General features: G+C 37.0%; 1 protein-coding gene across 42 annotated transcripts in view; it reads right to left on the bottom strand.

The window, feature by feature from the left end:
- Positions 1–27,056, bottom strand: part of Ppfia2 (PPFI scaffold protein A2) — a 474,268-nt gene that overhangs the window by 19,372 nt on the left and 427,840 nt on the right. For 21 of the 42 annotated variants that reach the window (XM_087557891.1, XM_087557873.1, XM_087557879.1 and 18 more), the window contains 5 exon segments: positions 17,972–18,053; positions 14,874–15,074; positions 4,834–4,896; positions 3,776–3,805; positions 1,824–2,017 (listed from right to left, as the gene is read on the bottom strand). In XM_087557891.1, coding sequence (XP_087414017.1) covers positions 1,824–2,017; positions 3,776–3,805; positions 4,834–4,896; positions 14,874–15,074; positions 17,972–18,053 — 570 coding nt within the window. 42 annotated transcript variants of the gene reach the window in all.

Raw genomic sequence — 27,056 nt, 5'->3', positions numbered from 1 at the left:
TATATATACCAGATGTATTTCTATTTTATACATTCTACTGACAAAACTATGACACAAACATCTGAAATCCTAGAAAAAGGAACATGAATATATGTCTCCCTAAATGCATATATTGAAGCTTTTACTGCCATATCCCAGAATACGACTGTGTTTGGAGAGGGGACCCTTAAGAGTAAAATAACATGAATGTGGTTACCAAGTATACCCTGATCTATTCTTCTAAGAAGAAAAATGTTGGAAAATCACAGACAGTAAGAATGTGTGCTTACAGAGGAGGGGTCATGCATGTAGACACACAAAATTCTTCTAAAGACCTGCCTATATCTTGATCTTAGCCTCCATCACCTAAAGTAAACACTACCAGGCTATAGCATAGCATTTAACAGACAGTTTAGAATTCGTGATAGCTGTTTGACACCTGATAGCACATAAATAAAAAAGATTTTCCCTTCCCACACATTTACAGCTTTTAAATAAAACACTCAATAGTAGTTTTTTAAAAAGTAATGCCCTAATAATCAAAATATTAACAATTATGTAAAAATCAGAAGCATTTCTATATATGCTTTAAAGAATTTCTTCTATTTTCTTCTAGTATGTCTTTACATTACATGGTTTATAACCACATAGCTTTATATGCTGTAACTATGGATATTCAGTTATTCTTCATAAAAAGTTTTTCTTTCATTCTCAGATTAATTTTTGTTTCCTTTTCTGTGTGAGAATTCTCTTTGCATGCATATGTGTGCACCATGTACATGCCTGATACCCATGAAGATAAGACAAGAGCATCAGATCACCTGGAAGTGCACTTACTAATGGTAAGAACCCACAATATGGTGTCGGGAATTGAGCCTGGGTCTTCTGCAAGATCAACAAGTGCTCTTAATCATTGAGCCATCTCTCTACCCCATATATAACTTTCTTATGTAAAATAAAATTTTAATCAGGAAAAAATAAAGTTATATACTATAAGACTAACTTTTCTGATCAATGGAATAGAATTGAAGACCCAAAAATAAAGTCACAAACTATAGACACTTAATCTTTGACAAAGAAACCAAAAATATATAATTGAAAATAAAAAGCATCTTCAATTAATGGTACTTGTCTAACTGGCAGTTGGTATGTAGAAAAATAAAAATAGATCCATATTTGGCACCTTGCACAAAGCTCGAGTCCATGTGGATCAAGAACCTCAACATAAAACCAGATATACTGAGTCTAATAGAAGAGCAAGTGGGAAAGAGCCTAGAACTCATTGGCATGGGGCAGAGGAAGCAGGGAAGGGGTAGTATTTCCTAAACAGAACTCCAATGGCTCTATGATCAAGAATTGATAATGGGACCTCATGAAACTGAAAAGCTCCTGTAGGCCAAAGGACATAGTTAATAGGACAAAATGGCAACCTACAGTTGGGGAACAAAAATCTTCAAACCCCTCATCTGATAGAGGGTTAAAATCCAAAATATACTAAAAACTCAAGAAGCTAGTATCCAAAAGACAAACTCTTATATTGACTTTTGAAAACAGTTCAGGAATATATCATAAACATAGCTCTCCATTAGAAAACCATTCAGCGTTATGCCTGAACACTTGTTGCAAGTAGATTTCTCATATCTTGTAAACAGTAAACATTTTCTTTCTTCTGTTCCATTTGTGTGTGTGTGTGTGTGTGTGTGTGTGTGTGTGTGTGTGTGTGTGTGTGTGAAAGAGAGAGAGGGGGGGAGAGGGAGAGAGAGCTGCATATTGTTTATATATATTTACTATTTTTCATTTTATTATTATTTTTATTATTCATTTTATTATTGAGGAAAACCTACCGATGGAAACTATCCACCATTTTTAAATGGACACGAAGATCCTTTTTTGTGAGGTGATCTAACATTCTTGCATCAACCAAGCATTCCATAAAGTAACTTCGGTATTGCGGTAATCCGAGGCTGGGAAGCCATTCGTTCCCGATCCACTCATGGTTCATATCTCCATAAGCCAGGGTCTGTAGAAAAACCGGACACTGGAATTGTTTTATAGCAGTCAAGTTTCTGAACCAATAAAATGAGATGGTAAATGGACGATATTAGCAATTGCTATAACTGAAATATTGTGACTATGATATTATTCTATGTAGCAACAAAGAAGAAAAAATATTTAAACTACATGTATTTTATTGATTTTAGCAGAAAACAAACTGCATACTTTCTGAAAACATTCACCTATAAAATAATTAACATCATTGTATATTTTAAAATAAGTTTTGTCTAAATATGTGTCTTATTTTGTTTAAATTTGTGTGTGTGTGTGTGTGTGTGTCTGTGTGTAGGTATGCGTGCGCACACACACGCACTGTTGATATCTTCAGACACACCAGAAGATGGCATGGGATCCCATTACAGATGGTTTGAGTCACTATTTGGTTGCTGGGAAGTGAACTGAGGACCTTGGAAGAGCAGTCACTGTTCTTCACCACTGAGCCATCTCTCCAGCCCATGTGTCTTATTAATAGAAAAAAATATAGCTAGATGTATGATATAGGTTTTGAGCCTAAATATTCCTTATCTGTACTGGTAGAATTCTTACATTTCTTTTATTTTTAAAGTACTGTGCCATTTCCCTCTTATCAATGGTCCTATTGCCATTGATCCTGGGTCAGAGCAAAGTTTGATGTAAAGCAGAAACCTCTGTTAACAAACAAAGAAAATACACTGAGTGTGAACGACAGCATGCTGACACTTAAGACCACATTATGCTTTAAAGAAGAGTGTATATCCAGCATTCCATTAGGTCCCTACAAGAATCCTTAACCAGAACTTTAGACTATGTGTGTAGGGCAGGCATGATATAAAAACTAAGACAGATAAGCTAATTCTGTTTTGTAATGTAAGAACTGATCTCACCACATAGTGTTCAAAAACAGGTAAAATAAAGGTCATCCCAATCATCATTATGAAACCTAACTTTTATAAAATAAAAATTCATTTTTAAGGATGCCAATTTAAAAGATATATATTATTATTTACAGGATATAAATTTGAGAGAGATGCCTACTTAGTTATTAACTGTGCTATGAATCCACAGTTCTAACTGTAATATGTAAATATAGAAAAATCTGAATGGTTTTCTAAGTTATGAAATTTGTGTTAATTTTGAAATTGACTACACACCTATGCTGTAGCATGTTTAAATGAACATTCTTATAAAGGAGCCAGATTTCATTCATTTTCTCAATTTATTTTCCCAGTTACCCAACATATAGAAATGCTGAAAAACTGTATACTATTCTTTGCACACACAGGGTTATTTACTAAGATTTCTGTCTCTTGTGTGATCAGTTTACTAACTGAGATTGATTCCATCTAACACTTGCTATGCTAACACCTGTCACTCTCACACCCACATCCAAATACTACCCCAGGATACCTTAAAGCATATGGGGTACCAAAAAAGTCTTTGTAAAACTTCCACAGAGGTACAACTTGAATGACTACATATTGCAGTTACATACATTATAGAGAAATTGAAGTTATAGATCTATCTTCAAAAGAAGAAAGAAAATTATCCTGTTATATACACAGATTATGAAATTATAACATTCTTAGTTATAACATTTGGTACATAAAGATGCACCTATAATATTAGGTATACTATTTATTGATTCACATATAATCAGTCTCATTACTAATATAATTGATGATTTCAAATATCATGACCTAGAATTGTTTCCTACTTCATATCTGAATAGTCAACTATGTCTTAAAGCATATGAGTTTCCTACCTGGGCCCAGCTTCCTTCCTCAGATTCTTTCTGGGTTAGCAGCAGGAAGTGATTAATAAAGCAGGTAAACATAAATTAATTTCAAACTCTACTAGAAGCATAATTTTAATATAGTATGTTAATTATCTTGACATACGCAGACATGCATATTGCACCCATTCAATTTCTCAGATAAATAGCACACAATAGAGTTTTAATTAACTCTAAATGTACATAAAACATATGGGAGGTTATGAGTTTTATAAAAATTTATAAATTTACATGCATTTTCTAATTTAGTACAAACTTATTATTATGTGTTTCAATGTATAATGTAGGAAGGCTACAGATTAGAAATTAATGAAGTGGAGAAAATCACTATTTTCTGTCAAAGTTTATGGATAAACCCACCAACAACAGCCAAACAGGAAAACAGAAGAAAGTATGTGCTAAAAACGCAACTTGGGATGTAATGTTGGGAGAGGTAAAATACCTGCCATGCCCAACTTTGATCCCTCTTATTAAGGATGACTGCAAAACATGACATTTTTAAAGCTGGTGACTAGAGTCCTCAAAGTAATTTAAACCTGTGTTTACAAAACCACATGAAGATAGCACTTTAATGTTTTTTCTATAGAAGGCTACACGTGGGATGTTATAGCTCAAGGATCTACATAATCACATTCAAAGTGAGGATCAATGTAAGCTTTTCCACCACTGGTTAGTAACCGTATTCCTTTGTCCGTTCCCAGTTCTAAGAGGTACAGACCACCAGCACTTCCAGTATGCCTAAAACTTACTGAATTATTATTACTGTTTACATATTACAGCACATGGACTTTTAGGATATAGAGCAATAGCAATCTGGCACTGTTTCTTTTTAAATTGTCAAACAATCATACTAAAATTAATATATAAACAAAGCATCAGTTATCCTTATGTTTATATAAACACATCCCAATTTTTGGTTTATAGTGAAGAAATCTCTCTCTCTCTCTCTCTCTCTCTCTCTCTCTCTCTCTCTCTCTCTCTCTCTCTCAATTACTTAGTTCAGGTTCAAGGTAGCTTTGAAGACTAACCGTTTTTGCTGGAGCTGCGAGGTTTTCCATTTCTTCATGGGTCACCCAGACATTGCCTGAAGGCTAATGAGGAGCCCAAAGGAAACAATGTCATCCATGGAGGGGAAGCACCGGGATAGAGAGAAAGAGACACCTTTGTCAGTTAACAGCATTCCACACAGCACATTGATTCTGATCTACACATGCACCGTGAGCGGCCAGCTGAAAGCCCCCTTTATTTTTATTCAATGGACTAATTGTATAGAGATATGCTATGATATAAATTTTGTAATAATTCTTCAACTCTGAATCTAAAATTGCCATGGTAAATGTGACCATCAAGTTCAATTTTGTAAAATGAGCAACTTTGTCTTCTAACATGATGACCCAGTATACCAGATGTTTATCAAGAGAATTTCATTCACATATTTTTATTCATTAACATCCTTGGGAGTGGTAAATGGACTGTCACAGAGAAGCTATAAACCTCACAGACTGCTTGAAAAACAACATCAGCCTTACCGAGTGTTTTGTTTTGTTTTGTTTTTAAATTCAGTAAGTGTATCCTTCCTTGCCTTCTTGGAGAAAAAAAGAATTAAAACATTATTCCCAGACACTCTTCATTTAGTAAAAGGCATTTCTCAGTCTCACCAATACCCAAATCCCAAAGCATTCATTTCCTTAGTCTTCAGCTGTATCTCAGTACCATCTACTGTGGTTTGAATGTGAAGTGTCTTCCATGGGCTCAAGTGTTTGCAAACTCAGTTTCTAAATGGTGATGATAATAAGGAAGGTTGTAGAGCCTTTAGGAAGTAGGGCCTCAGTGGATAACTGAGTCACTGTGGCCAGGACTTGAGGCTTTATAGATATCTGTGTACATGTGCTTCCTGACTGCAGACACAGCTGCTTTGCTTTTGGTTCCTACCACCACGTTTACCCTGCCTGCTGTTGTGTCTTCCCCACCATGATGGACTGTGTCTCTCGGAAATTGTAAGACAAAGTAAATTCTTCCTTCTCTAACTTGCTTTTTTCAGGAGTAGGAAGGTAACAAAGATGCCGTTATACTATGTTTTTCTTGTGCATGCAATGTAAGAGCTTTGTCCAGACATACTACCACAGGAAGCAGAATAGATTGCAATATTTTTCTACAATGAACTATTCTTTTACGAAACCTCTCCTTTCTTTTCTAGCAAAATAATCTTTTGATATTAGCTCTCTAGATACCATATAATCAGTAATTTGAATCTAAAATCTATTTATTAACACAGGAATCATGATATTATTTAAGGTTCCTTTTGTTGGAAACTGCATCACTTCAAACTTCACAATAATTTTTCTAGCATTCGCTAGATGCAAAGTTCTCCAAGTCATGAAACTTTCTAGTTCCTTGTTTTCAAAGAAGCAGCAAAGGCAATGCCCAAATATCATGTTACTTCTGGAACTTTCTAGAATTTACCTAATACAATGTTTAAATTTCTCTATGTATATAAAGACAATTTTGATATAATTTTAAATAATGATTTAGAAAGTAAAATAATACGCATTATTTTATGTAAGAGAAATCTCACAAAATTATATATCAGTGAATCATACATATTATTCATATGTCTATATTCTATATAATGACATGTGCAAACATATTTCTATAACAAAGATTTATATAGTAGAAATTCATAATTCTAATAAATCAGAAAATTTATGGAGGCTAGATGTCATATAAATGCACAAAATTACCCTACTTAACAGCTTCAGAATTATACCAAGCCAATTTTTCCTATAAACTAAAATTACCCACTTATGAACACATTTAGAATATAAGAGCTACTCATGTCAAGGGAAGTCTCATTCATGCTGAAAGGTGCAGCTTCTCTATTGATTATGATTCCACATAGTGACGATCTCACTTTTCCACAAGGACCTTCATCAGTTTTATGTCTTAATGGAGCAGAAGGTTTTCTGAAATTCTGCACTGGTCAGCATGCAAAGCATTCTGGGATTGATACGATTCTAGAAACTAGAGATGTATTTTTCTCTGTACTTACAAAATGAGCATAATTCCAGGACAATTTGTGAACATGTGATGGCCATACTTCCAGGAGGAGCATGTTCAGAAGTTGTATTTCATGGGAAGGTTTCTTCTTAAAATGAGCTTTTATTGATTTTTAATTTTTGGGCATGTGTAAGAGATAAGACTATCAGTGGGTGTGGTATATGCATGTGCTTTCAGTGTCTGAAGGTGAGAGCCCCTGTCTGCATCTGCGAAGTTCAGAAGAAAGTGCTGGAAATCTTTCTTTGTCCCTTCCTGTTCTTTCCTGTTGGGGTGGGCATGCTCTTTTCCTGAACATGAGACTTGAGCCATCTTGGCAGTAATGGGAGCCAGTAAGTTCCAGTGGTTCTTTGCTCTCTGTCCCCTCTACTGGAGGAGTTTACAAACATGTACAAGATGCCTGGCTTGCTGTCTGATTGCTTGCATCATAATCCATGAACTCACTGCTATCCAGTAAGCACACCTACACATTGAACCATTTTTTTCAGCCCATGATACTTGAGCTTGAAGAACATTTCTTGCCTTATCATATTGTGAAGTAACCCAAAGTTTATCTTCTATACAGACCTTTCAGGTAAATGGAAGTTGACGTTTGGGGTTTTTGTTGTTTGGTTTTAATTTTTTTGTTTGTTGTTTGTTTACAGTATCTTATTCTGTATTCTTTTTTTTTCTTTTTTTTTTTTCGGAGCTGGGGACCGAACCCAGGGCCTTGCGCTTCCTAGGCAAGCGCTCTACCACTGAGCTAAATCCCCAACCCCTTATTCTGTATTCTTTTATTGGCCTGGAACTCATTAGGTATTCTAGGCTGACCTCAAACTCTGCTAAGAGCTGAGATTAAATACATGTACTGCTATTCCAGAATAGCTATGATTTAAAGGCTTATTTAATAATCAAGCCCACATCCAGCAACTAAATTAGTCAACAAATCCACTTTCTTTACTCTTTACTTCTTTATCTTATAAGGCTAAACTTAAGGAAGTACTAATTTTCAAAGTTATGAAAATACAAATTTGACACCTAATTCTGAGTACCTCCTTAAACTATGTTTCCCTTGTCTTGCTTTCCTCTTTAAATGAAGATGGGGCAGAATATTTACAGAGTATTATTGAGACATGGGAGGACATTTTCTAAAGGATGTTAAGAATTCTGGTCACTACTTAATTAAATCACCCTGGAAAGAGCTATGACAGAAAAATAAACACTACATTAACTTAAAGAATAACTCATGAAAGTTAATCAGGAGACATAATTAGTTCTCTGGCTGTCAAAATGACTCAACTAGCTAGACATCAGAATATTTCTACAATATATCTTGCTCAAAGTAAAATTTGTTAATATCTAGATCATTTTGAAGTACTGTTCCCTCTGCAAGGGAATTACCAAGTAAAGTAACCTAAAATTTACAATGGGAATCTTCTGGAACTCTCTTAAAGTTGTGTATGTGTGTGGGGATGCAGATGACCATGGTGGTACATGCACATATGTGTGCAAGACCCGGTCTACCCTAGGAACCATCTTTCACCATTCTTCCGTCTTATCCACTTTTCATTCAAACAAACCCATGACTCAACGATATGGATTACTTCCTCCTCTGCCCCCATTATAGTTTTGAATAGAATTATATAGGGAAGGTTTGTTTTGTGAAGCCAGTGACACTTGAACTATAACTGGGTAAATGGTTGTCTGGAGATGGAACATGAGGGCAGAAGTAAATGTAGCAGATTACATTTGAAAGAGGCACAGCTTTACTTGCATTGTGCATTTTGCATCAGTGCACTACCTGGTGCACCCAAGCAGTTTGATGGAAGACTTTAATGCATTAGCACGAAGGCAGCCACCGCTTCAATTCAGTTCGAACATGAAAACATTCTAAAAAGCTCAGACAACTGCTTGAAAAACCTACTAAGCCATTAAGTTTACTAGAAATTGAAAAGGTTTCAATATAAGCAAGAATATAATCAGTGGCTAAGGCGGGAGGAACGGCAACACCATTTGATGATTAAGGTGTCAATGGCCTCAACTCCCCAATAAAAAGACATAGATTAACAAACTGGATACGCAACGAGGACCCTGCATTCTGCTGCCTACAGGAAACACACCTCAGAGACAAAGACAGACACTACCTCAGAGTGAAAGGCTGGAAAACAACTTTCCAAGCAAATGGTCAGAAGAAGCAAGCTGGAGTAGCCATTCTAATATCAAATAAAATCAATTTCCAACTAAAAGTCATCAAAAAAGATAAGGAAGGACACTTCATATTCATCAAAGGAAAAATCAACCAAGATGAACTCTCAATCCTAAATATCTATGCCCCAAATACAAGGGCACCTACATATGTAAAAGAAACCTTACTAAAGCTCAAAACACACATTGCACCTCACACAATAATAGTGGGAGATTTCAACACCCCACTCTCATCAATGGACAGATCATGGAAACAGAAATTAAACAGTGATGTAGACAGACTAAGAGAAGTCATGAGCCAAATGGACTTAACGGATATTTATAGAACATTCTATCCTAAAGCAAAAGGATATACCTTCTTCTCAGCTCCTCATGGTACTTTCTCCAAAATTGACCATATAATTGGTCAAAAAACGGGCCTCAACAGGTACAGAAAGATAGAAATAATCCCATGCGTGCTATCGGACCACCACGGCCTAAAACTGGTCTTCAATAACAATAAGGGAAGAATGCCCACATATACGTGGAAATTGAACAATGCTCTACTCAATGATAACCTGGTCAAGGAAGAAATAAAGAAAGAAATTAAAAACTTTTTAGAATTTAATGAAAATGAAGATACAACATACTCAAACTTATGGGACACAATGAAAGCTGTGCTAAGAGGAAAACTCATAGCGCTGAGTGCCTGCAGAAAGAAACAGGAAAGAGCATATGTCAGCAGCTTGACAGCACACCTAAAAGCTCTAGAACAAAAAGAAGCAAATACACCCAGGAGGAGTAGAAGGCAGGAAATAATCAAACTCAGAGCTGAAATCAACCAAGTAGAAACAAAAAGGACCATAGAAAGAATCAACAGAACCAAAAGTTGGTTCTTTGAGAAAATCAACAAGATAGATAAACCCTTAGCCAGACTAACGAGAGGACACAGAGAGTGTGTCCAAATTAACAAAATCAGAAATGAAAAGGGAGACATAACTACAGATTCGGAGGAAATTCAAAAAATCATCAGATCTTACTATAAAAACCTATATTCAACAAAATTTGAAAATCTTCAGGAAATGGACAATTTCCTAGACAGATACCAGGTATCGAGGTTAAATCAGGAACAGATAAACCAGTTAAACAACCCCATAACTCCTAAGGAAATAGAAGCAGTCATTAAAGGTCTCCCAACCAAAAAGAGCCCAGGTCCAGACGGGTTTAGTGCAGAATTCTATCAAACCTTCATAGAAGACCTCATACCAATATTATCCAAACTATTCCACAAAATTGAAACAGATGGAGCCCTACCGAATTCCTTCTACAAAGCCACAATTACTCTTATACCTAAACCACACAAAGACACAACAAAGAAAGAGAACTTCAGACCAATTTCCCTTATGAATATCGACGCAAAAATACTCAATAAAATTCTGGCAAACCGAATTCAAGAGCACATCAAAACAATCATCCACCATGATCAAGTAGGCTTCATCCCAGGCATGCAGGGATGGTTTAATATACGGAAAACCATCAACGTGATCCATTATATAAACAAACTGAAAGAACAGAACCACATGATCATTTCATTAGATGCGGAGAAAGCATTTGACAAAATTCAACACCCCTTCATGATAAAACTCCTGGAAAGAATAGGAATTCAAGGCCCATACCTAAACATAGTAAAAGCCATATACAGCAAACCAGTTGCTAACATTAAACTAAATGGAGAGAAACTTGAAGCAATCCCACTAAAATCAGGGACTAGACAAGGCTGCCCACTCTCTCCCTACTTATTCAATATAGTTCTTGAAGTTCTAGCCAGAGCAATCAGACAACAAAAGGAGATCAAAGGGATACAGATCGGAAAAGAAGAGGTCAAAATATCACTATTTGCAGATGACATGATAGTATATTTAAGTGATCCCAAAAGTTCCACCAGAGAACTACTAAAGCTGATAAACAACTTCAGCAAAGTGGCTGGGTATAAAATTAACTCAAATAAATCAGTTGCCTTCCTCTATACAAAAGAGAAACAAGCCGAGAAAGAAATTAGGGAAACGACACCCTTCATAATAGACCCAAATAATATAAAGTACCTCGGTGTGACTTTAACCAAGCAAGTAAAAGATCTGTACAATAAGAACTTCAAGACACTGAGGAAAGAAATTGAAGAAGACCTCAGAAGATGGAAAGATCTCCCATGCTCATGGATTGGCAGGATTAATATGGTAAAAATGGCCATTTTACCAAAAGCAATCTACAGATTCAATGCAATCCCCATCAAAATACCAACCCAATTCTTCAAAGAGTTAGACAGAACAATTTGCAAATTCATCTGGAATAACAAAAAACCCAGGATAGCTAAAGCTATCCTCAACAATAAAAGGACTTCAGGGGGAATCACTATCCCTGAACTCAAGCAGTATTACAGAGCAATAGTGATAAAAACTGCATGGTATTGGTACAGAGACAGACAGATAGACCAATGGAATAGAATTGAAGACCCAGAAATGAACCCACACACCTATGGTCACTTGATTTTTGACAAAGGAGCCAAAACCATCCAATGGAAAAAAGATAGTATTTTCAGCAAATGGTGCTGGTTCAACTGGAGGGCAACATGTAGAAGAATGCAGATCGATCCATCCTTATCACCCTGTACAAAGCTTAAGTCCAAGTGGATCAAGGACCTCCACATCAAACCAGACACACTCAAACTAATAGAAGAAAAACTAGGGAAGCATCTGGAACACATGGGCACTGGAAAAAATTTCCTGAACAAAACACCAATGGCTTATGCTCTAAGATCAAGAATCGACAAATGGGATCTCATAAAACTGCAAAGCTTCTGTAAGGCAAAGGACACTGTGGTTAGGACAAAACGGCAACCAACAGATTGGGAAAAGATCTTTACCAATCCTACAACAGATAGAGGCCTTATTTCCAAAATATACAAAGAACTCAAGAAGTTAGACCGCAGGGAAACAAATAACCCTATTAAAAAATGGGGTTCAGAGCTAAACAAAGAATTCACAGCTGAGGAATGCCGAATGGCTGAGAAACACCTAAAGAAATGTTCAACATCTTTAGTCATAAGGGAAATGCAAATCAAAACAACCCTGAGATTTCACCTCACACCAGTGCGATTGGCTAAGATCAAAAACTCAGATGACAGCAGATGCTGGCGAGGATGCGGAGAAAGAGGAACACTCCTCCATTGTTGGTGGGATTGCAGACTGGAAAAACCATTCTGGAAATCAGTCTGGAGGTTCCTCAGAAAATTGGACATTGAACTGCCTGATGATCCAGCTATACCTCTCTTGGGCATATACCCAAAAGATGCCTCAACATATAAAAGAGACACGTGCTCCACTATGTTCATCGCAGCCTTATTTATAATAGCCAGAAGCTGGAAAGAACCCAGATGCCCTTCAACAGAGGAATGGATACAGAAAATGTGGTACATCTACACAATGGAATATTACTCAGCTATCAAAAACAACGAGTTTATGAAATTCGTAGGCAAATGGTTGGAACTGGAAAATATCATCCTGAGTGAGCTAACCCAATCACAGAAAGACATACATGGTATGCACTCATTGATAAGTGGCTATTAGCCCAAATGCTTGAATTACCCTAGATCCCTAGAACAAACGAAACTCAAGACGGATGATCAAAATGTGAATGCTTCACTCCTTCTTTAAATGAGGAAAAAGAATACCCTTGGCAGGGAAGGGAGAGGCAAAGATTAAAACAGAGACTGAAGGAACACCCATTCAGAGCCTGCCCCACATGTGGCCCATACATATACAGCCACCCAATTAGACAAGATGGATGAAGCAAAGAAGTGCAGACCGACAGGAGCCGGATGTAGATCGCTCCTGAGAGACACAGCCAGAATACAGCAAATATAGAGGCGAATGCCAGCAGCAAACCACTGAACTGAGAATAGGTCCCCTATTGAAGGAATCAGAGAAAGAACTGGAAGAGCTTGAAGGGGCTCGAGACCCCAAAAGTACAACAATGCCAAGCAACCAGAGCTTCCAGGGACTAAGCCACTACCTAAAGACTATACATGGACTGACCCTGGACTCTGACCCCATAGGTAGCAATGAATATCCTAGTAAGAGCACCAGTGGAAGGGGAAGCCCTGGGTCCTGCTAAGACTGAACCCACAGTGAACTAGTCTATGGGGGGAGGGCGGCAATGGGGGGAGGGTTGGGAGGGGAACACCCATAAGGAAGGGGAGGGGGGAGGGGGATGTTTGCCCGGAAACCGGGAAAGGGAATAACACTCGAAATGTATATAAGAAATACTCAAGTTAATAAAAAAAAAAAATAAGGTGTTAGGAAAGTTCCTAATTTATAATTATTGCTACGAACGTAAACACATTTTATGCAACAATATATGTACATGGACACATTTTATATATAAGGGATTATTAAATGAATTAACGTGGGGACACTCTCTTGGAAACAGGGTAGGAGGAATGGGAGTGGGAGCTGTCAGAGGGCAGACCCAGAGGGGGATAACCACTGGAAACAAAACAAACAAAAATGTTTTCCAGTAAGAAAGGGATTTGCTTTTGCAACTGAAGGAAATGGAATAGTTTATCTCATTTTAAAACTGGAAGTTGGAAGTTTGAAGGTTCTAATTTTTGCAGGATTTAAATTTATAAAATGTTTCTTTATTGTATTTACATACTGTGGGAAATGACCACTCTCTAAACCAGTTGCAATGCTTCTTTTTCTCAAATATAAATACTCAGGAAAGTCTTCAGATCTGAATTGGACTTACAATAATAACTTTTAATGACCTCTGATATTACTAGAAGTGTATTCTAAATCATTTTTATCTGGAATGAATTAGCAGAGTACATTCTTATCTATTCAAAATAATACCATAAGTAGAAATCATGTGTCTATCTCTTACACTGTTCTGAAGTAACTTATTTTATTGTGAAGTATTTACACAAGAAGTGTACAGCTCTTTGAAGTCTTAGCATGACTTTCTGGCTTTAGAATCTAGTATCATAGGGATGCGGGAAAGGTGGTGTAAATATTATCATATGATGATGTAAACTTGCATCAGATTCTTTGGGATTACATAAGGCCATCTTAAAAAGGCATTGAAGTCAGTTCTGTGTCTGAAAGCTGCAATAAAGTAATACCACTTTTCTCCACTGATTTTATTTTACTCTCCCGCATGTTCTTATATTGTTTAAGATATGGGCTGGTGAAATCTAGTTCACACTAGAGATTATACATTTATTGGCAAAAAGTTACTCACTAGTGGAATAAAACATCATTTGAGATTATTCCTGGAAGACTGTATTTATCATCGTTATGGTTGCCTGTTTTTTAGTAATATCCTTTTTCAAGGCTATGTTATGGATATAATTATAAGAGGGTTTTATAAGTGGGAGGCACATCTTCAGGAAGAGGAATCCAATTTGTATTCATAAAACAAAGTATATACGATTGTTTTAAAATTTCCTACCAGCAATGCATCTTCAGAAACCTGTGTTGCTCTGGGATAAGCCCAAGAAGATGCTGGGTTATAAAAGAAGAAGATTCGAAGAAACAGCAAGCTTTGGGGTCTTTTGGCTAGGGAGGAAAACTGAGCAATCATCTACATGCTCGCACCAAAATCTGTCTTGGTTGCAGCTTTCAAGTCTGATACGAATCAGAACTCTTCAATTGAAAACAGATTAAAAGTAGCAGCGAGGTTAATGAGGAGCTAGTCGCATCTCTTCATAATAATTCACCCTGACACTCAATGCTTTTTGGGTTTAGGCTGATGAGTGGTCAGCATCAGGGGAAGGAGGGGGCGCACATTGACTCACAGTTCGCGATGTCGGAGGAGCTGAAGGGCTTGTGAGGGAAACCATCTCCTGGATGGCTAGTCTGAGCTTTAAGCGGTGCAGAGGGTTGCTGATTCCAATCTCCCTTTGGATTTCAGTGTCTGATAAAGCCGACATGATGGCACCACTTTTCACGTTGGCTCTGCATGCTGCCACATACCAAGCAGGCATTCCCAGCCAGAGCTGTCGTATTGAAAAAAAAAAAAAGAAGAAGAAGACAGGGTTTAAAATAACCGTAGTGTTTATTTGTGATGGTTGAGTCTCCGTTACAACTTAATTGGGTGTCAGAATCACCTGTGAAACACACCTCTGGGCATGTCAGTGATGAAATTTCCAGAAAGGGAAAATTGAGCAAGAAAAACAATGCTGAATGTGGGTAGAAACCCACTGGTGGAAATTCGAGAATGAATAAAAACCAGAAGGCAAGTTGAACATCAGTATTGTCTTTTTCTGCTTCTTCACTGATGGTGCATTGGACCACCTGACTCACAGTCCTACCTTTCTTTATACCATGTCCCTTCTAGTCGCCTGCCTTCAATTCCATAAGCTACTTGCACCATCAAAAGCTGGGCAGAAATAAGCCCTTCCTTCCTTTAGTTGTTTTTGATGCTTATTTTTTCACACCAACCGGAAAACTAATACATTTTCTAGTGTTTTTTGAATCCTTCAGGTATTCAAGGTTATCTTGGATATGTAAATTTATTTGCTGTCTAAAACTCCATGAGCTAAATTTTATTATTTTTGATTAGAGAGATAGAAACATAAAGACAATGAATATATGTTTCAAACAACAGTTCAGTAGGAATTCATTTGAAATGGAAACATTATGGTTTTAGTGCTAAATTGAATGGGCATCAAATTTTTCCTACAAATAATGAAACGAACAGTTATCTATAAATTTCACCTGGTACGTGACTTGAATGGTTGTTAATGGTTACATTTTAATTCTTTTTTTTTAATTTTGAGTGCACAGACAGTTTGTCTGTCGTGGATTAAGACAGGGTCCACTATTTCTAGCCTTGTGATTTTGACCAAAGCATAAACTTTGGCCAAACCAAATTTTCTACTCAAATACTTACATCTGACCCATAAAAATAGTGAAATAATATCTACGTCTGAGGATAGTTTATTATGCCAGAATAGATAACTAATACAGACATTCTTTCTTTTGGTGTACCCTACAAAATAATTAGTCTATAATGGGAAAGAGACAATGAACAGAATCCCAAACCTGAATCACTGTGGCATGAATTGTGGCTAAAATCAGAGGATATAAAATGTAATATAGGAATTGTATAATCCATGCTGTTCCAGAAGGGGGGCACATTGGGATTAGCCTTATATTGACAAGGACACTAGAGGTGACAGATGATCAACCATCTTTCTTGCTCCGTAAACTCAAATTCTTCAAGATAATTTGGTATCATATGCCTTCCCTGTTCCCTAATGATTTTCTAGCCTTCTTCTAAAATGCTTGAATTTCCACTCTGGTTAATATTTCACAAGACTGCCTACTCGTTTTTACAAGTGTCGTCTATGATGAAGCATTATGGAGTTTGGAATCAGATAATTTATGTGGAAAGCAGTAGACTCCCTCCCAGTCGACATTCTTTATAGACTGTGCACACAAGGACAAGGGTAAGCACCCAAGTGTTCTGTATGCCTGTTCTCCTTGCTTATTCCCTATGTGATTTGAATCACATTAGGAAATGCGTCTGGGCAATTTCTGCACCCAGGACAGGTTTAATTAGCTCTCTCTCCACTGGCTGTCATTTCTTAGCACCTCGGTGTCAGTAAATCTGTTTTATTTTTTCTGAAGGATTTGCTCATCCCTCACTAAAATAGCAACCAACTCTCTGTCAAAATGTAGCTCATTTTATTGGAATAGCATCTGCACAAGAAATACCTTTGTTGAGGTGTGATTTCTTAAACTGTCTGGTAGTAACTTCAGTAATAATTCATTTCTTTTAATGAATATAACAGAAGTAAAACAAGCATTTATTTCAGTCGGTCCAAGGAAAAAGAAAACCTAAAAAGCATATTTTTATATCTACTTTTCTAAGAGAACTTGAAGCAAAGTTAGCTTTAGTTTTCTTTCACTGGCTATTTACTTAGCTCTGAATTTAACATAATAATAGCAATAAGTTATTTTATAACTCCAGATTGTTTCAATGTGTGCTATTTGTTGAAGGCAGGACAAACCTCAATGGTTTCCTTTGACATCAGGTATACTAGGGGCTATAACTGGAGAACTGAATCCAAATGTCAAGCCATAGTACTGGTGTGCTACACAGAGCCAACCTGGGTTACAATATGCCTTTTCCTCCCTGTCAGAATGCTGCCCTCCACCCTGGCCAAATACTGATATATTATCTATAACATTGTATTATAGAGGAAACATGAAATGTGATATCAAACTGAATGTAACTACTTAATTAATCTATTTATTAATCATAAAGTAACCTGAGTGCTCAAGTGATTTAGACAAAGGGTGATACATAGTCTTCTGCCTATTCATAGATGTCCAAACTTAGCCAATATATAGCCATTTTAGAAATAAATATCCAATAAAAGAGGAAAAAAAGAACAACATTAAGATGTGTGTTGTGCAAAGTCAGTGCAAGCTGGTGAGGATGTGGAGCAAGGGGGACACTTTTCCATTGCTGGCAGAAGTGCCAACTTATACAGCCACTTAAAAAATATAAATTACACTATAAGAGCATACTAGACAGTTTGTCAGATTTAGTCAGTGTGAAAAGAAGTGTTTTTATTTCTTACTGATGAGAGGTGCTGATACTTCTTCAAAACTTCCAACATATATGTCAATAATTATTGCTTCTCTTATGCTAGTACCCATAGCGAGAACAGAATGTGGGTACACTTCTCTTTAAACCATTGCATACCTTTTTTTGCTCTAACACACACAAAATCAGTCCCATCTCAATGCTGACATGTTTGAGAGATACACATGTGTTTCCTTTGTGGGAAATTGTAAGATACTGAAGTTGTGGTTTCAGAAACAAGTCTTTACCTGTCTCTAAGCAACCAGATTACCATTGATTGACTTAGGTTTTGCTTACCTCCAGCCACGCAACCACAGTAGGTCCGTCCCACTGGGCAAAGGGTAATCCTTTTCTACGAGCTTCTTCAAGAAGTTCATGCCTGGGGTACAGCAAAGATCAATAGTTAGGAAATATGTAAAAGATGCCTGCAGTTGTTTTTAAACCACAGTAAGCCCCCCTTGCAAGTGTTTCATGAGGGGGATGCAGAATGTCTTAATTCCTTCTTGCTTTGAATCATATAGAAATTCCCTTATGATTTCACTGAGTGAAACATTAGTATTTAAAAGTAAATTTATCCATCATCGATTCACAAAGAGTTGAACACTGTTAATAAACTGAGCTAAAGAGTATTATCAGCCAATATAATTTCATTTTAGTAAGAGTACAGGTCACATATTCATATGTAATCATGCATTCTAAGATTTGACACTTGGATCTGTCCTTCTCCATTACTTACTCTCTTAGTGGTGGAGGCAAGGCTTGTATGTTGAGACACACCATCCATGATAGTTTTAATCAGTTTGAATGGTGTTTACTTTAAACATGACTTCAGAGACAGCATTCTGTGTTAGAAGTTAGTTCCTTCTCTCAATCATTTTGAAGTTATGAACAGAAGCTAATGAATTGGACTCTTTGCCTACATGAAGACCTCCACCTCAACATTTGCTGATCCATATTTAAATACTACACATTTTTTTAAATAATATATAGTAAGAGAAAAGTGAATAGAAGTGAAGGTGATGCCAAGTCAAAAAGAAAGTGAGGAGCTCTGGACTTGGGGTACATAGCAGATAAGGCAAAAATAAATGATTGTAAAACAACCCTTGCCATACATGGTCTACAGTTTAAGTCTTCTAAATGAGTGAATTGTGGTGAAAGGTTGGAGAGCCCCCAAGCTTCTATACTTGCTTCTGCAGTTATTCGCTTACCCACTTTCTGATCTCTTGATTTCTCAAAGGACAGCTGAAAACCCAGGCCACACTTGAGGACTATGCCAATATAAATTGATTCCCTTCACTAGGAAGCAATATGAAGTGTATAATTTACCAGAGATTTTAATTCATAATACCCATTCTTTACAAATGAAAGGCTAATACATTAGTGAAAGTAAATGCTTCTTTCTAATAACTACAACCTTTACATATACATAAATTCATTGCCCTCTAAGGATAGGATTGACATCCATGTTGAAAATCAGCTTAAGATAATTTACAACTGAAATACTGGAATCTATTTGTATGTAATCTCAAACTATTATATCCATCTTGGAATATAGTGAGGTGTATATTCTCTGTACCTCCAAATACATATTGGGTATGAAAAAAATAAAACTGTGGTATAATAATTGTTTTATTTTTAATAAATGTCTTTCATATTAACAGATATATCATGGACATCATGTACAAACTTCCCTTCAAATGCATGTGTCTATTTCCAATTACTAACAGTTATTTAGACTAAAGATTCATATATTAAAAATATGTGAAAGAATGACTTTAGGTACAAGATATATTGTGCTTTTTGGTTTTTTTTTTTCTTTTTTTCGGAGCTGGGGACCGAACTCAGGGCCTTGCGCTTGCTAGGCAAGCGCTCTACCACTGAGCTAAATCCCCAACCCCCATATTGTGCTTTTCAATAGACATTTTAAAAAACAATGCATGGAGGTTTAGTAAGGGATAAAGAAAAGGTGGAAGATATTAGTAACTTAAGTACCACACACTAACCGATTGCGCCACTGGAGCTCCAGTATTAGTAACTTAAAAGACAAATGCGTTAACTGCTGTTTGAGCTAAGGAGACAGCAAAGGCAAGTTCTGCATAGAAACTATTCTTCAGCTGGAAATGTGTTTGGGGATATAGACACTCTAAATCTACAGTGGAAAGCACAAACAGTCTTAAATGTAGCTTTCGATCCCATCACCCAATTCCCTTGGGCTTCCCAGTGACACCCTGCTGTAAATCTGTTTCCAACAAGTTAGTCTCACTGTGACAGATATATTTATAGAAGCGGGTTGAAGTATCAACTGTCCTGTGTTGTGTACATGCTACAAGCTGAGACTTGTGCTCAGTGAGGTAAGTAGAAATAGGGATGTGGATTCCAAGAGAATCCTTGTGAGACACAGCAAATGCACCGAAGCATCCAAATGCATATAATGCACAGACAGCTGCTAAAACTCGTGGACGCACATCTTGACTCTAATATTTTTGCTTATTAATGCCTGTAAACACTGAACTGAATGCTAGACACCATTACTATTTTAGTGAGTCTTTGGATAATTGTGTTTCATAGTGTTTTAATTTTGTTTATGTGGATCTTGATTTTTTTTTCAGTACATGGACCACGTTTGGATTTTATGTCTAAAGAGTACAAGTACTATTGTGTCTTATATCCCGTGACTATTTCTTTTCTCTCAGAATAGTAGTGGCTCTAGTTGAGTTCAAGACTTTGATCTGGTTTGAGGTCACTGATAAAACTCTAGTTATGATGCTTCCCATGTGCTGAGAAATTCTAATCTCTTTATGAATAGAAAATATGACAGGATTGTGTTGAAATGTACAGAGCAGTCTGGTCCCTAGTACCATTCTTGCTTTCACTTAAAACTCAACTTTCATAACAAATCTTTAGTAGGATAACTCAAAGAATGAGACAAAGGTGCCAAATTCTGCCCAACATATCCAGTTGCTATGGCAGAAACCAATCACTTTAATCTCATGAATCAAGACTATAAAAGTGACTGACTTGGTTTTTACCTTGACTTACACAATGGGAGAGTAATGCCAGATTACCTTAACCTTAACACGAGGGTTGTATCAGTTATCTTTAATCATTTGAACATGGTGACTTGTGAGAAAAATCAATGCTGGGGGCTTTACATGAGCAGTGGTAAATATGATGACCTGCCGAAAAATACTAACGGTAATCACTGAGGACATGGAGGATGAGTGAGTTTACGAGAAGTTTCTTTTCAGTGCCTGAAAACTAGTGAATGCCTGAGGAATCATGAAAACAGACAAATCTGTTTGTCTGTGGCAAAAACTGAATTGATTTGGAAGGTATAATATTGTGTATGCCCGCTTTCCAAAAGAAAAGTGTAAAAAGAAAAGCGTTTGAGAGTTAGAAATAGAAAGATCATATATTTATGATTCCCCCTGCCTTCCCCCTGATTACATAATGAGCTTGTCTCAAGAAATCAGAGGCTCAGATTGTAATTCAGTAGTGGAACGCTCGTCTTGCATGTACAAGGCTTTCATGTGGATTTCCAGAACTAAAATGGAACAAAACCCAAGCACAGTGGAGGGAAACAACGTTGATAGTGTTTGACTGGCCCTGAGAGTTACATATTCCAGAGTGCTTTCTCCCCACAACTGGAATTCGGCCTTTCAAAGAGCAAGCGTCAGTTACAGAATGAGTTCAGGACCATTTCATCCAGAAATAGTTCACTTTGCACACCACTACCTTCCTACTTCGGGCTAAGAAATCATTTCCATTTTCCTTTCCTATCCAGAGAATTTACTGTTTCATCAACCTTCCCCAAGGTCCTGTGCATGTCATTGTAGGTATGAGTGTGAATCTTAGTTCCCTGATTTAAAATAGACTTTCAAGGACATTGACTGATCTTTCTTTCCAGGGAGCTGATGAGCACAAACTTGTCTTTATCTGTGTAAAAACTCAAAAAACAATAAAAAACAAAACAAAACAAAACAAACAAACCAACAAAAAACAGTGGACAAATACACCAGGAACTTGTTTTGAATGCATAAAACTTCCAAGGCATTCTGCAATTTTAAGAACAGGGTTCTCATCTGTAGTAAGGAATGTACTTGTATCCTTTTAGGGCCTGGGACTCTTGCCACTAGTGAATGATTTCTGTAATGGCCTGTGACATGTTAATAAGGCCCAAACTGTGGTGAGCAAGCCAGGTTGTGTAATTTGCATGTCATCAAATACAGAGGCAGAAGGAAGCCTATGCAGTCTGAGTCTTATCTTTAAGCAGCAATAAAGAGTGGACATCCTAGAAATGAACACATGTTAAGTTTTCTAGTAAAAAGATCAAGAGCTGGGTCTAGGAAGATGGAGCCTCTATCCAGACCACATCTGCTTTTTCCAAACACCTGAGTTTAGTTCCCAACAACAATGTCAAGTGGACCAAAAAGCTTTCTATCTCGGGTTCCTGAGAATCTGACACCTCTGGCCACTGTAGACACCTGTACCTGAGTGTATATAGCCTCTTGTCCACACAAATAATGAAAATGAAAGGATAATTCTAAAGAAAAATAAAAATCAAGATTACCTGTGAAACATACTTAAAACCAGGACTCTTCCTACTCAGGATTTCTAATTCCTCATCTAGACTAAACAATGGCCAACAACATATATTTAATTGTTTAGTTTGTGGCTGGTAAGGGACTATATCCAAATTGAAACATCAGTGCCCTCTCTTTAAATCACTCCAGCTATGACAGTTGTGGACAATTTGGGCAGATATCAAGGGGATTCTAGACTCTTTTCTGACATTTTTGAGCTATACCTCCGCTGTCCTGAAGAACAAACGTGCTTCCCCGCCTCGTGTCATAAAGTTTCCTTATCTTGTTCTTTAAGATGGTGAACAATAAGCCTGCACTCTCCTTTCCCTTTCTTCCATTTCCCTATTTACCTTTTCATCTTTCTTTTCCTCCCCTCCACCCCATCCTCATTTCTTTTTTTATTTTGTTATTTCAATTCACTTCATTTTTTTTAATACTGGCGATCATGGACCCCATGGCATCATATATGATAAATACATATACATACACATATGCATACACATATACATATGCATTTCTTTTTATAGGTGTCACAGTATTCAATAATAGTCTTCCCTACTTTACATTTTATTGATTTGAGTGGTTGATAAATTGTTTTTGCCTTCTCTGTGTGCTTTGGAGTTGGGGTTTGGTATGACATACTGCTAGGCAGTCAATCATCTGATGTTTATATACTGCGGTTTGCTATAACCTGTGTAAGGCATGCAGAATAGAGTTAAATGAATCCCTTATTTCAAAGATCATAGACTTCAGTGAGAAACAAACATTAATATAATGAGATTTTTATAAATAAGCAAACCAAACACGAGAGCCCATTCTTGTGTTCTTAGCATTTTGACACCTGAGCAGGAGTTTGAGGCATGCCTGGGCTAATTAATGAATGGGTTCCAGCTCACCCTGGGCTACATAGACCTTTTCTTACAAATAGTGATAAACAAAAATAATCTGGGGCAATTGTGTGTATGGCCAAGTAATCACGTCAGAGGTCATTGCCTTGCCTCTCATCTCTGGGGAAGTTCCCTTCTAAGTGACATAATTTGACCATTAATAGTGTTTTCAAGTGAGATGAAAATTCATGCTCTCAAAAACCAAGTAGAATTTCAAGGAGAATAAACAAAATGAACTTCGAGTGAAAGGAGTGGAATTAAATGTTGGAGTGAGAAGGACAATCAAGGCTGGACTATCTTGAGAAATGGGGTGAGGCCTATGAACTGGAGAGTCCAGAGGACATTGAAATCACAGGCATGAGGGGTGCTATATCAGATGATTCTGAGTGCTAGCCGAAGCTATCAGATGATGAGTGCCCAGGGCAGATCTAGCATGGTGTGTACATTATAAGGTCATGCTGACTACCGACAGTATAATAAACTTGAAACAGGCCAGAAATGAGAGTCATGCAGTTAAATAGCTATAGCAGTTCTCAAATAAAGAACAACTATTCAACTGTGGAGCTTGACAGTACAAATGGCGAGAGGCTGTCAGGACAGGGACTCAAGCATATGCAATATATTCAGTCAAATTTAACCAGATGACCAAATGCCTCTCAGATTTTCTTCTTATCTGCTGTATGTGCTCTGGCTACTTAATTGCTCTATACATAGTTGTAGTTTAAGTTTGTGCTTACAGACGGTTATAGATAAACTCAGTGTAAGTTATAGAAATACTTATAAGGCCATATAATGTAATACATTTAAGCATATCAGTTCCTGTCTCAGTGTTTTCTTCCTTTCCTGATGCAAGTCATTTTATAACTCGCTATCAGATCAAACTCTTTAAGCAGAAACATTTATTGCATTAGCACTGAGCTCAAGTTCCTGTAATAACTTCACTAATGACTGAATCCTGTTTCCCTAGTAATGTCGGATCCAGTGCTAAATTCTATTTCTGCAGTGTCCTAACATGATATCACCATTCTTTGCTTTTCCTTCTTCTGCCTTTGTGCCTTCTAGTCCTTTAAGAATAGCCTTTACCAGTTCTTTTATCTCAACCTTCCTCATTCTGTGAATATGGCTGCTCTCCGTATGTGGAAAAGATCCACTGTGGATGAATAAGTCTTGTCTCATTAGGTGCTGATAGCCAAGACATGACCTAAGCCTCATCGGCCTTCACATCCCCTCTTATTAAAGTACACGGTAGTTCAGTAACTATGCCTAAAGTTTTTTAAACGGATGAAATTTAAGTTAGCTATAGCATGACAACGAGCAGAGAAAGCTCTTAGATAAAATATTTAATTATCATATTTATTTATATTTTCACCTACCATACCTAAATTTTAAGAACATCTAAGAACTTTCGGACTAGATGTGTTTAGACACTTGGTTCCAAAAGGAAGAATTTGTTCACGATCTCGTTTTTTATATTAGAAGATAGATACACAAATCGGTAGAGAGTTAAACAGACAGACGGATGGACAGATTGTCTGACCCTGTGATAACGTATTTACTTTGGTTATCCCGTAAATGAAACAACACTACCATAATTTTTGACTCTGAAAAAAATTATCTGTTAATAAATTTCTTTGGAAAAAAGCTGTCTTTGGGAGCATTATGTCAAATGGAAAAACCTGCATGATTAGTGTTTGTATTTCTGTGTCCGAAAAATGAAATTCACTATTTCCTCAGGAAGTCATAGACCATGGGGGGTGGGGGATAATGCATGCTGTAAAATATGCTGTCCATATTATGGTCACTGTGGACCAGCCTTTGCTGTTATTGAAAAGAGCCTTTATTTTCAGACTATTGTCCAGGGACTGTTTTAGGCCCATCACTGTGTGGAGTGACCATTTATACGTGGTGTGATTACTGCTCTGTCTCTAACTTGCCCATCACTTTTACCTTCCATTCAACGCCTGCCAATCTTCCCTCCATGATCTGTGCTGCATCTCCCTCTGGTTTGGTTTTCACTGCACCATGCTTTTATCTCAGCCTACAATTGGCCTTTCTCCCCCTAGGCTTGATTCTTCTAGTGCCATGGAAGAAAAAAATCTTTTAATAGAATGCGTGAGTGATTGTCAGGGCTTGATTCTTATGCCTCTAGCTTTTGTCTGGATATCCGTATGCATCTCTCTTTCTGGTTATAGCTCCATTTCCTCCGTGTATAGTGAAGCTGAGTTGTGCCAACCTCAAAGGACTGAGTGTTTCGTGAGAATGAGTGTTAAAACTGACATGGCTCACAGAAAGGAAACAGACAATCCATGCTTCTTGTTACTGATAATTGCCTAAGGTGGCACGATCAGCCTATGTGGGAAATTAAGGCCATGTTTTAGATTAATTTACACTTAAACCATCTTCTTAACTTTGAACCAGGGTTGAAAACTGCTTTTATAAAACTACGAATTGCTACCTCTGCTTTATAGAGGGGAACAATTCTAGTCCCATCAACTGTTTTTCTCTCTGTTTCAATTATCAGGATTCTTTTTTTTTTTGGTGCAAAATAAGTAACTATTCTTTCTGTTTAGAATCAGGAAGCTTTTTAGTTTCTACTTTACACCATATTCAATCACAACTCAAATTCATCCTTCAGCTATATCTCACATTTTATCCTTCCTATTATAATTCCAGGATCCCTCCTAAGAAAACTCACTAGTTTGTGTTTCAACACAATGTGAATAAACCTTAGGTGTTTACTAATTACAATTTTTACTAATTTAGAATTTTTAAAGATATGAATTGATTTGGTCCTATAAAAATGCAGTATGTTAGGTGTTTGTCTAGCGTTTTGTCTCATTACAAATGTGTAACTCTATATTCTTGCCATACATTCCACAGTAATTGGAAGAACAAAGGTTTTAGGTGTAGATAAATTAAGCACTGTGCATCACAGGATAAGAGACAACATTCATTCATCATTAACAATGTGTGAAGCCTTTTCTAGCTCAAGTGCAAATGAACAAATGAATCTATCTATCTATCTATCTATCTATCTATCTATCTATCTATATATATATATATATATATATAAATTAATTTACTCTCCACAGTAACTCACTACGATGTATATTGACACACAGGAACACAGGAACAGATGCTACTTAGAATCAGAGCACTGGAGGAGAAAAGCTAAAGTTTAAACCCCAACAATCCGGCCCCCAAATCAGAAAGTTTTAAAATACTAAATAAAGAGGGTAATTACATTTTCTCTGTTGTCGGTAAAAATGAAAATACTATCCCAGCTTTCCTTTCCTGTGGCTCACGAATTTATGTAACTAAGCGATCTTTCTCTCCTTACTGTTCTACATGGTGGTTTTTATCACCCGGGGAAGACTGAGCTGTATTGCCATTCCTACCAGCTTCTGTGTATTAGCCAGAGAATGATGGCGATAGCTAACAGAACAAAAGCAGAATCGGTGAACTTGCTGGCACAGTGATTGTACACTTGTGTTGCTGTCATCTCCTAGTGGAAAGGCGTGTCTTGAGAGCTTATGGTATAGTGAACCTCACCGAATATACTTAGTTAAAAACTAAAAGAAATAGATGTGTGGCTTGAGAAAAGTTCCAAATGATTCGACAGTTAATCGATCAGTTCTTAATGTCGTGTCAGAGGCTATGCCTTCCAAATGAAGTCTTAGTAGGAAGTGTTCCTAGAGTTCACAGTTATTCATTGTAAAGTCTGTGAGAATTCAACAGACGACAGAGTGAGATTAATCTTCCCAGCGTTCAGCTGAAGTGTGGGCATACTATACGCGAGCATAAACTCACAGGTGTATAACACAAAGTATTTGGGAGGCAGAAGTAGGAAGATTATCAGTTTGATGCCAGCCTGAACTGCATAGGAGGTGAGGGTGCACTTTATTACTCTGC

Source organism: Rattus norvegicus, chromosome 7 (genome assembly GCF_021556685.1).
Source record: "Rattus norvegicus strain SHRSP/BbbUtx chromosome 7, alternate assembly SHRSP_T2T, whole genome shotgun sequence".
Taxonomy (NCBI): Eukaryota; Metazoa; Chordata; class Mammalia; order Rodentia; family Muridae; genus Rattus; species Rattus norvegicus.
The sequence above is the reverse complement of the archived record's forward strand: the minus strand, read 5'-3'. Positions and strand labels throughout refer to the sequence as shown.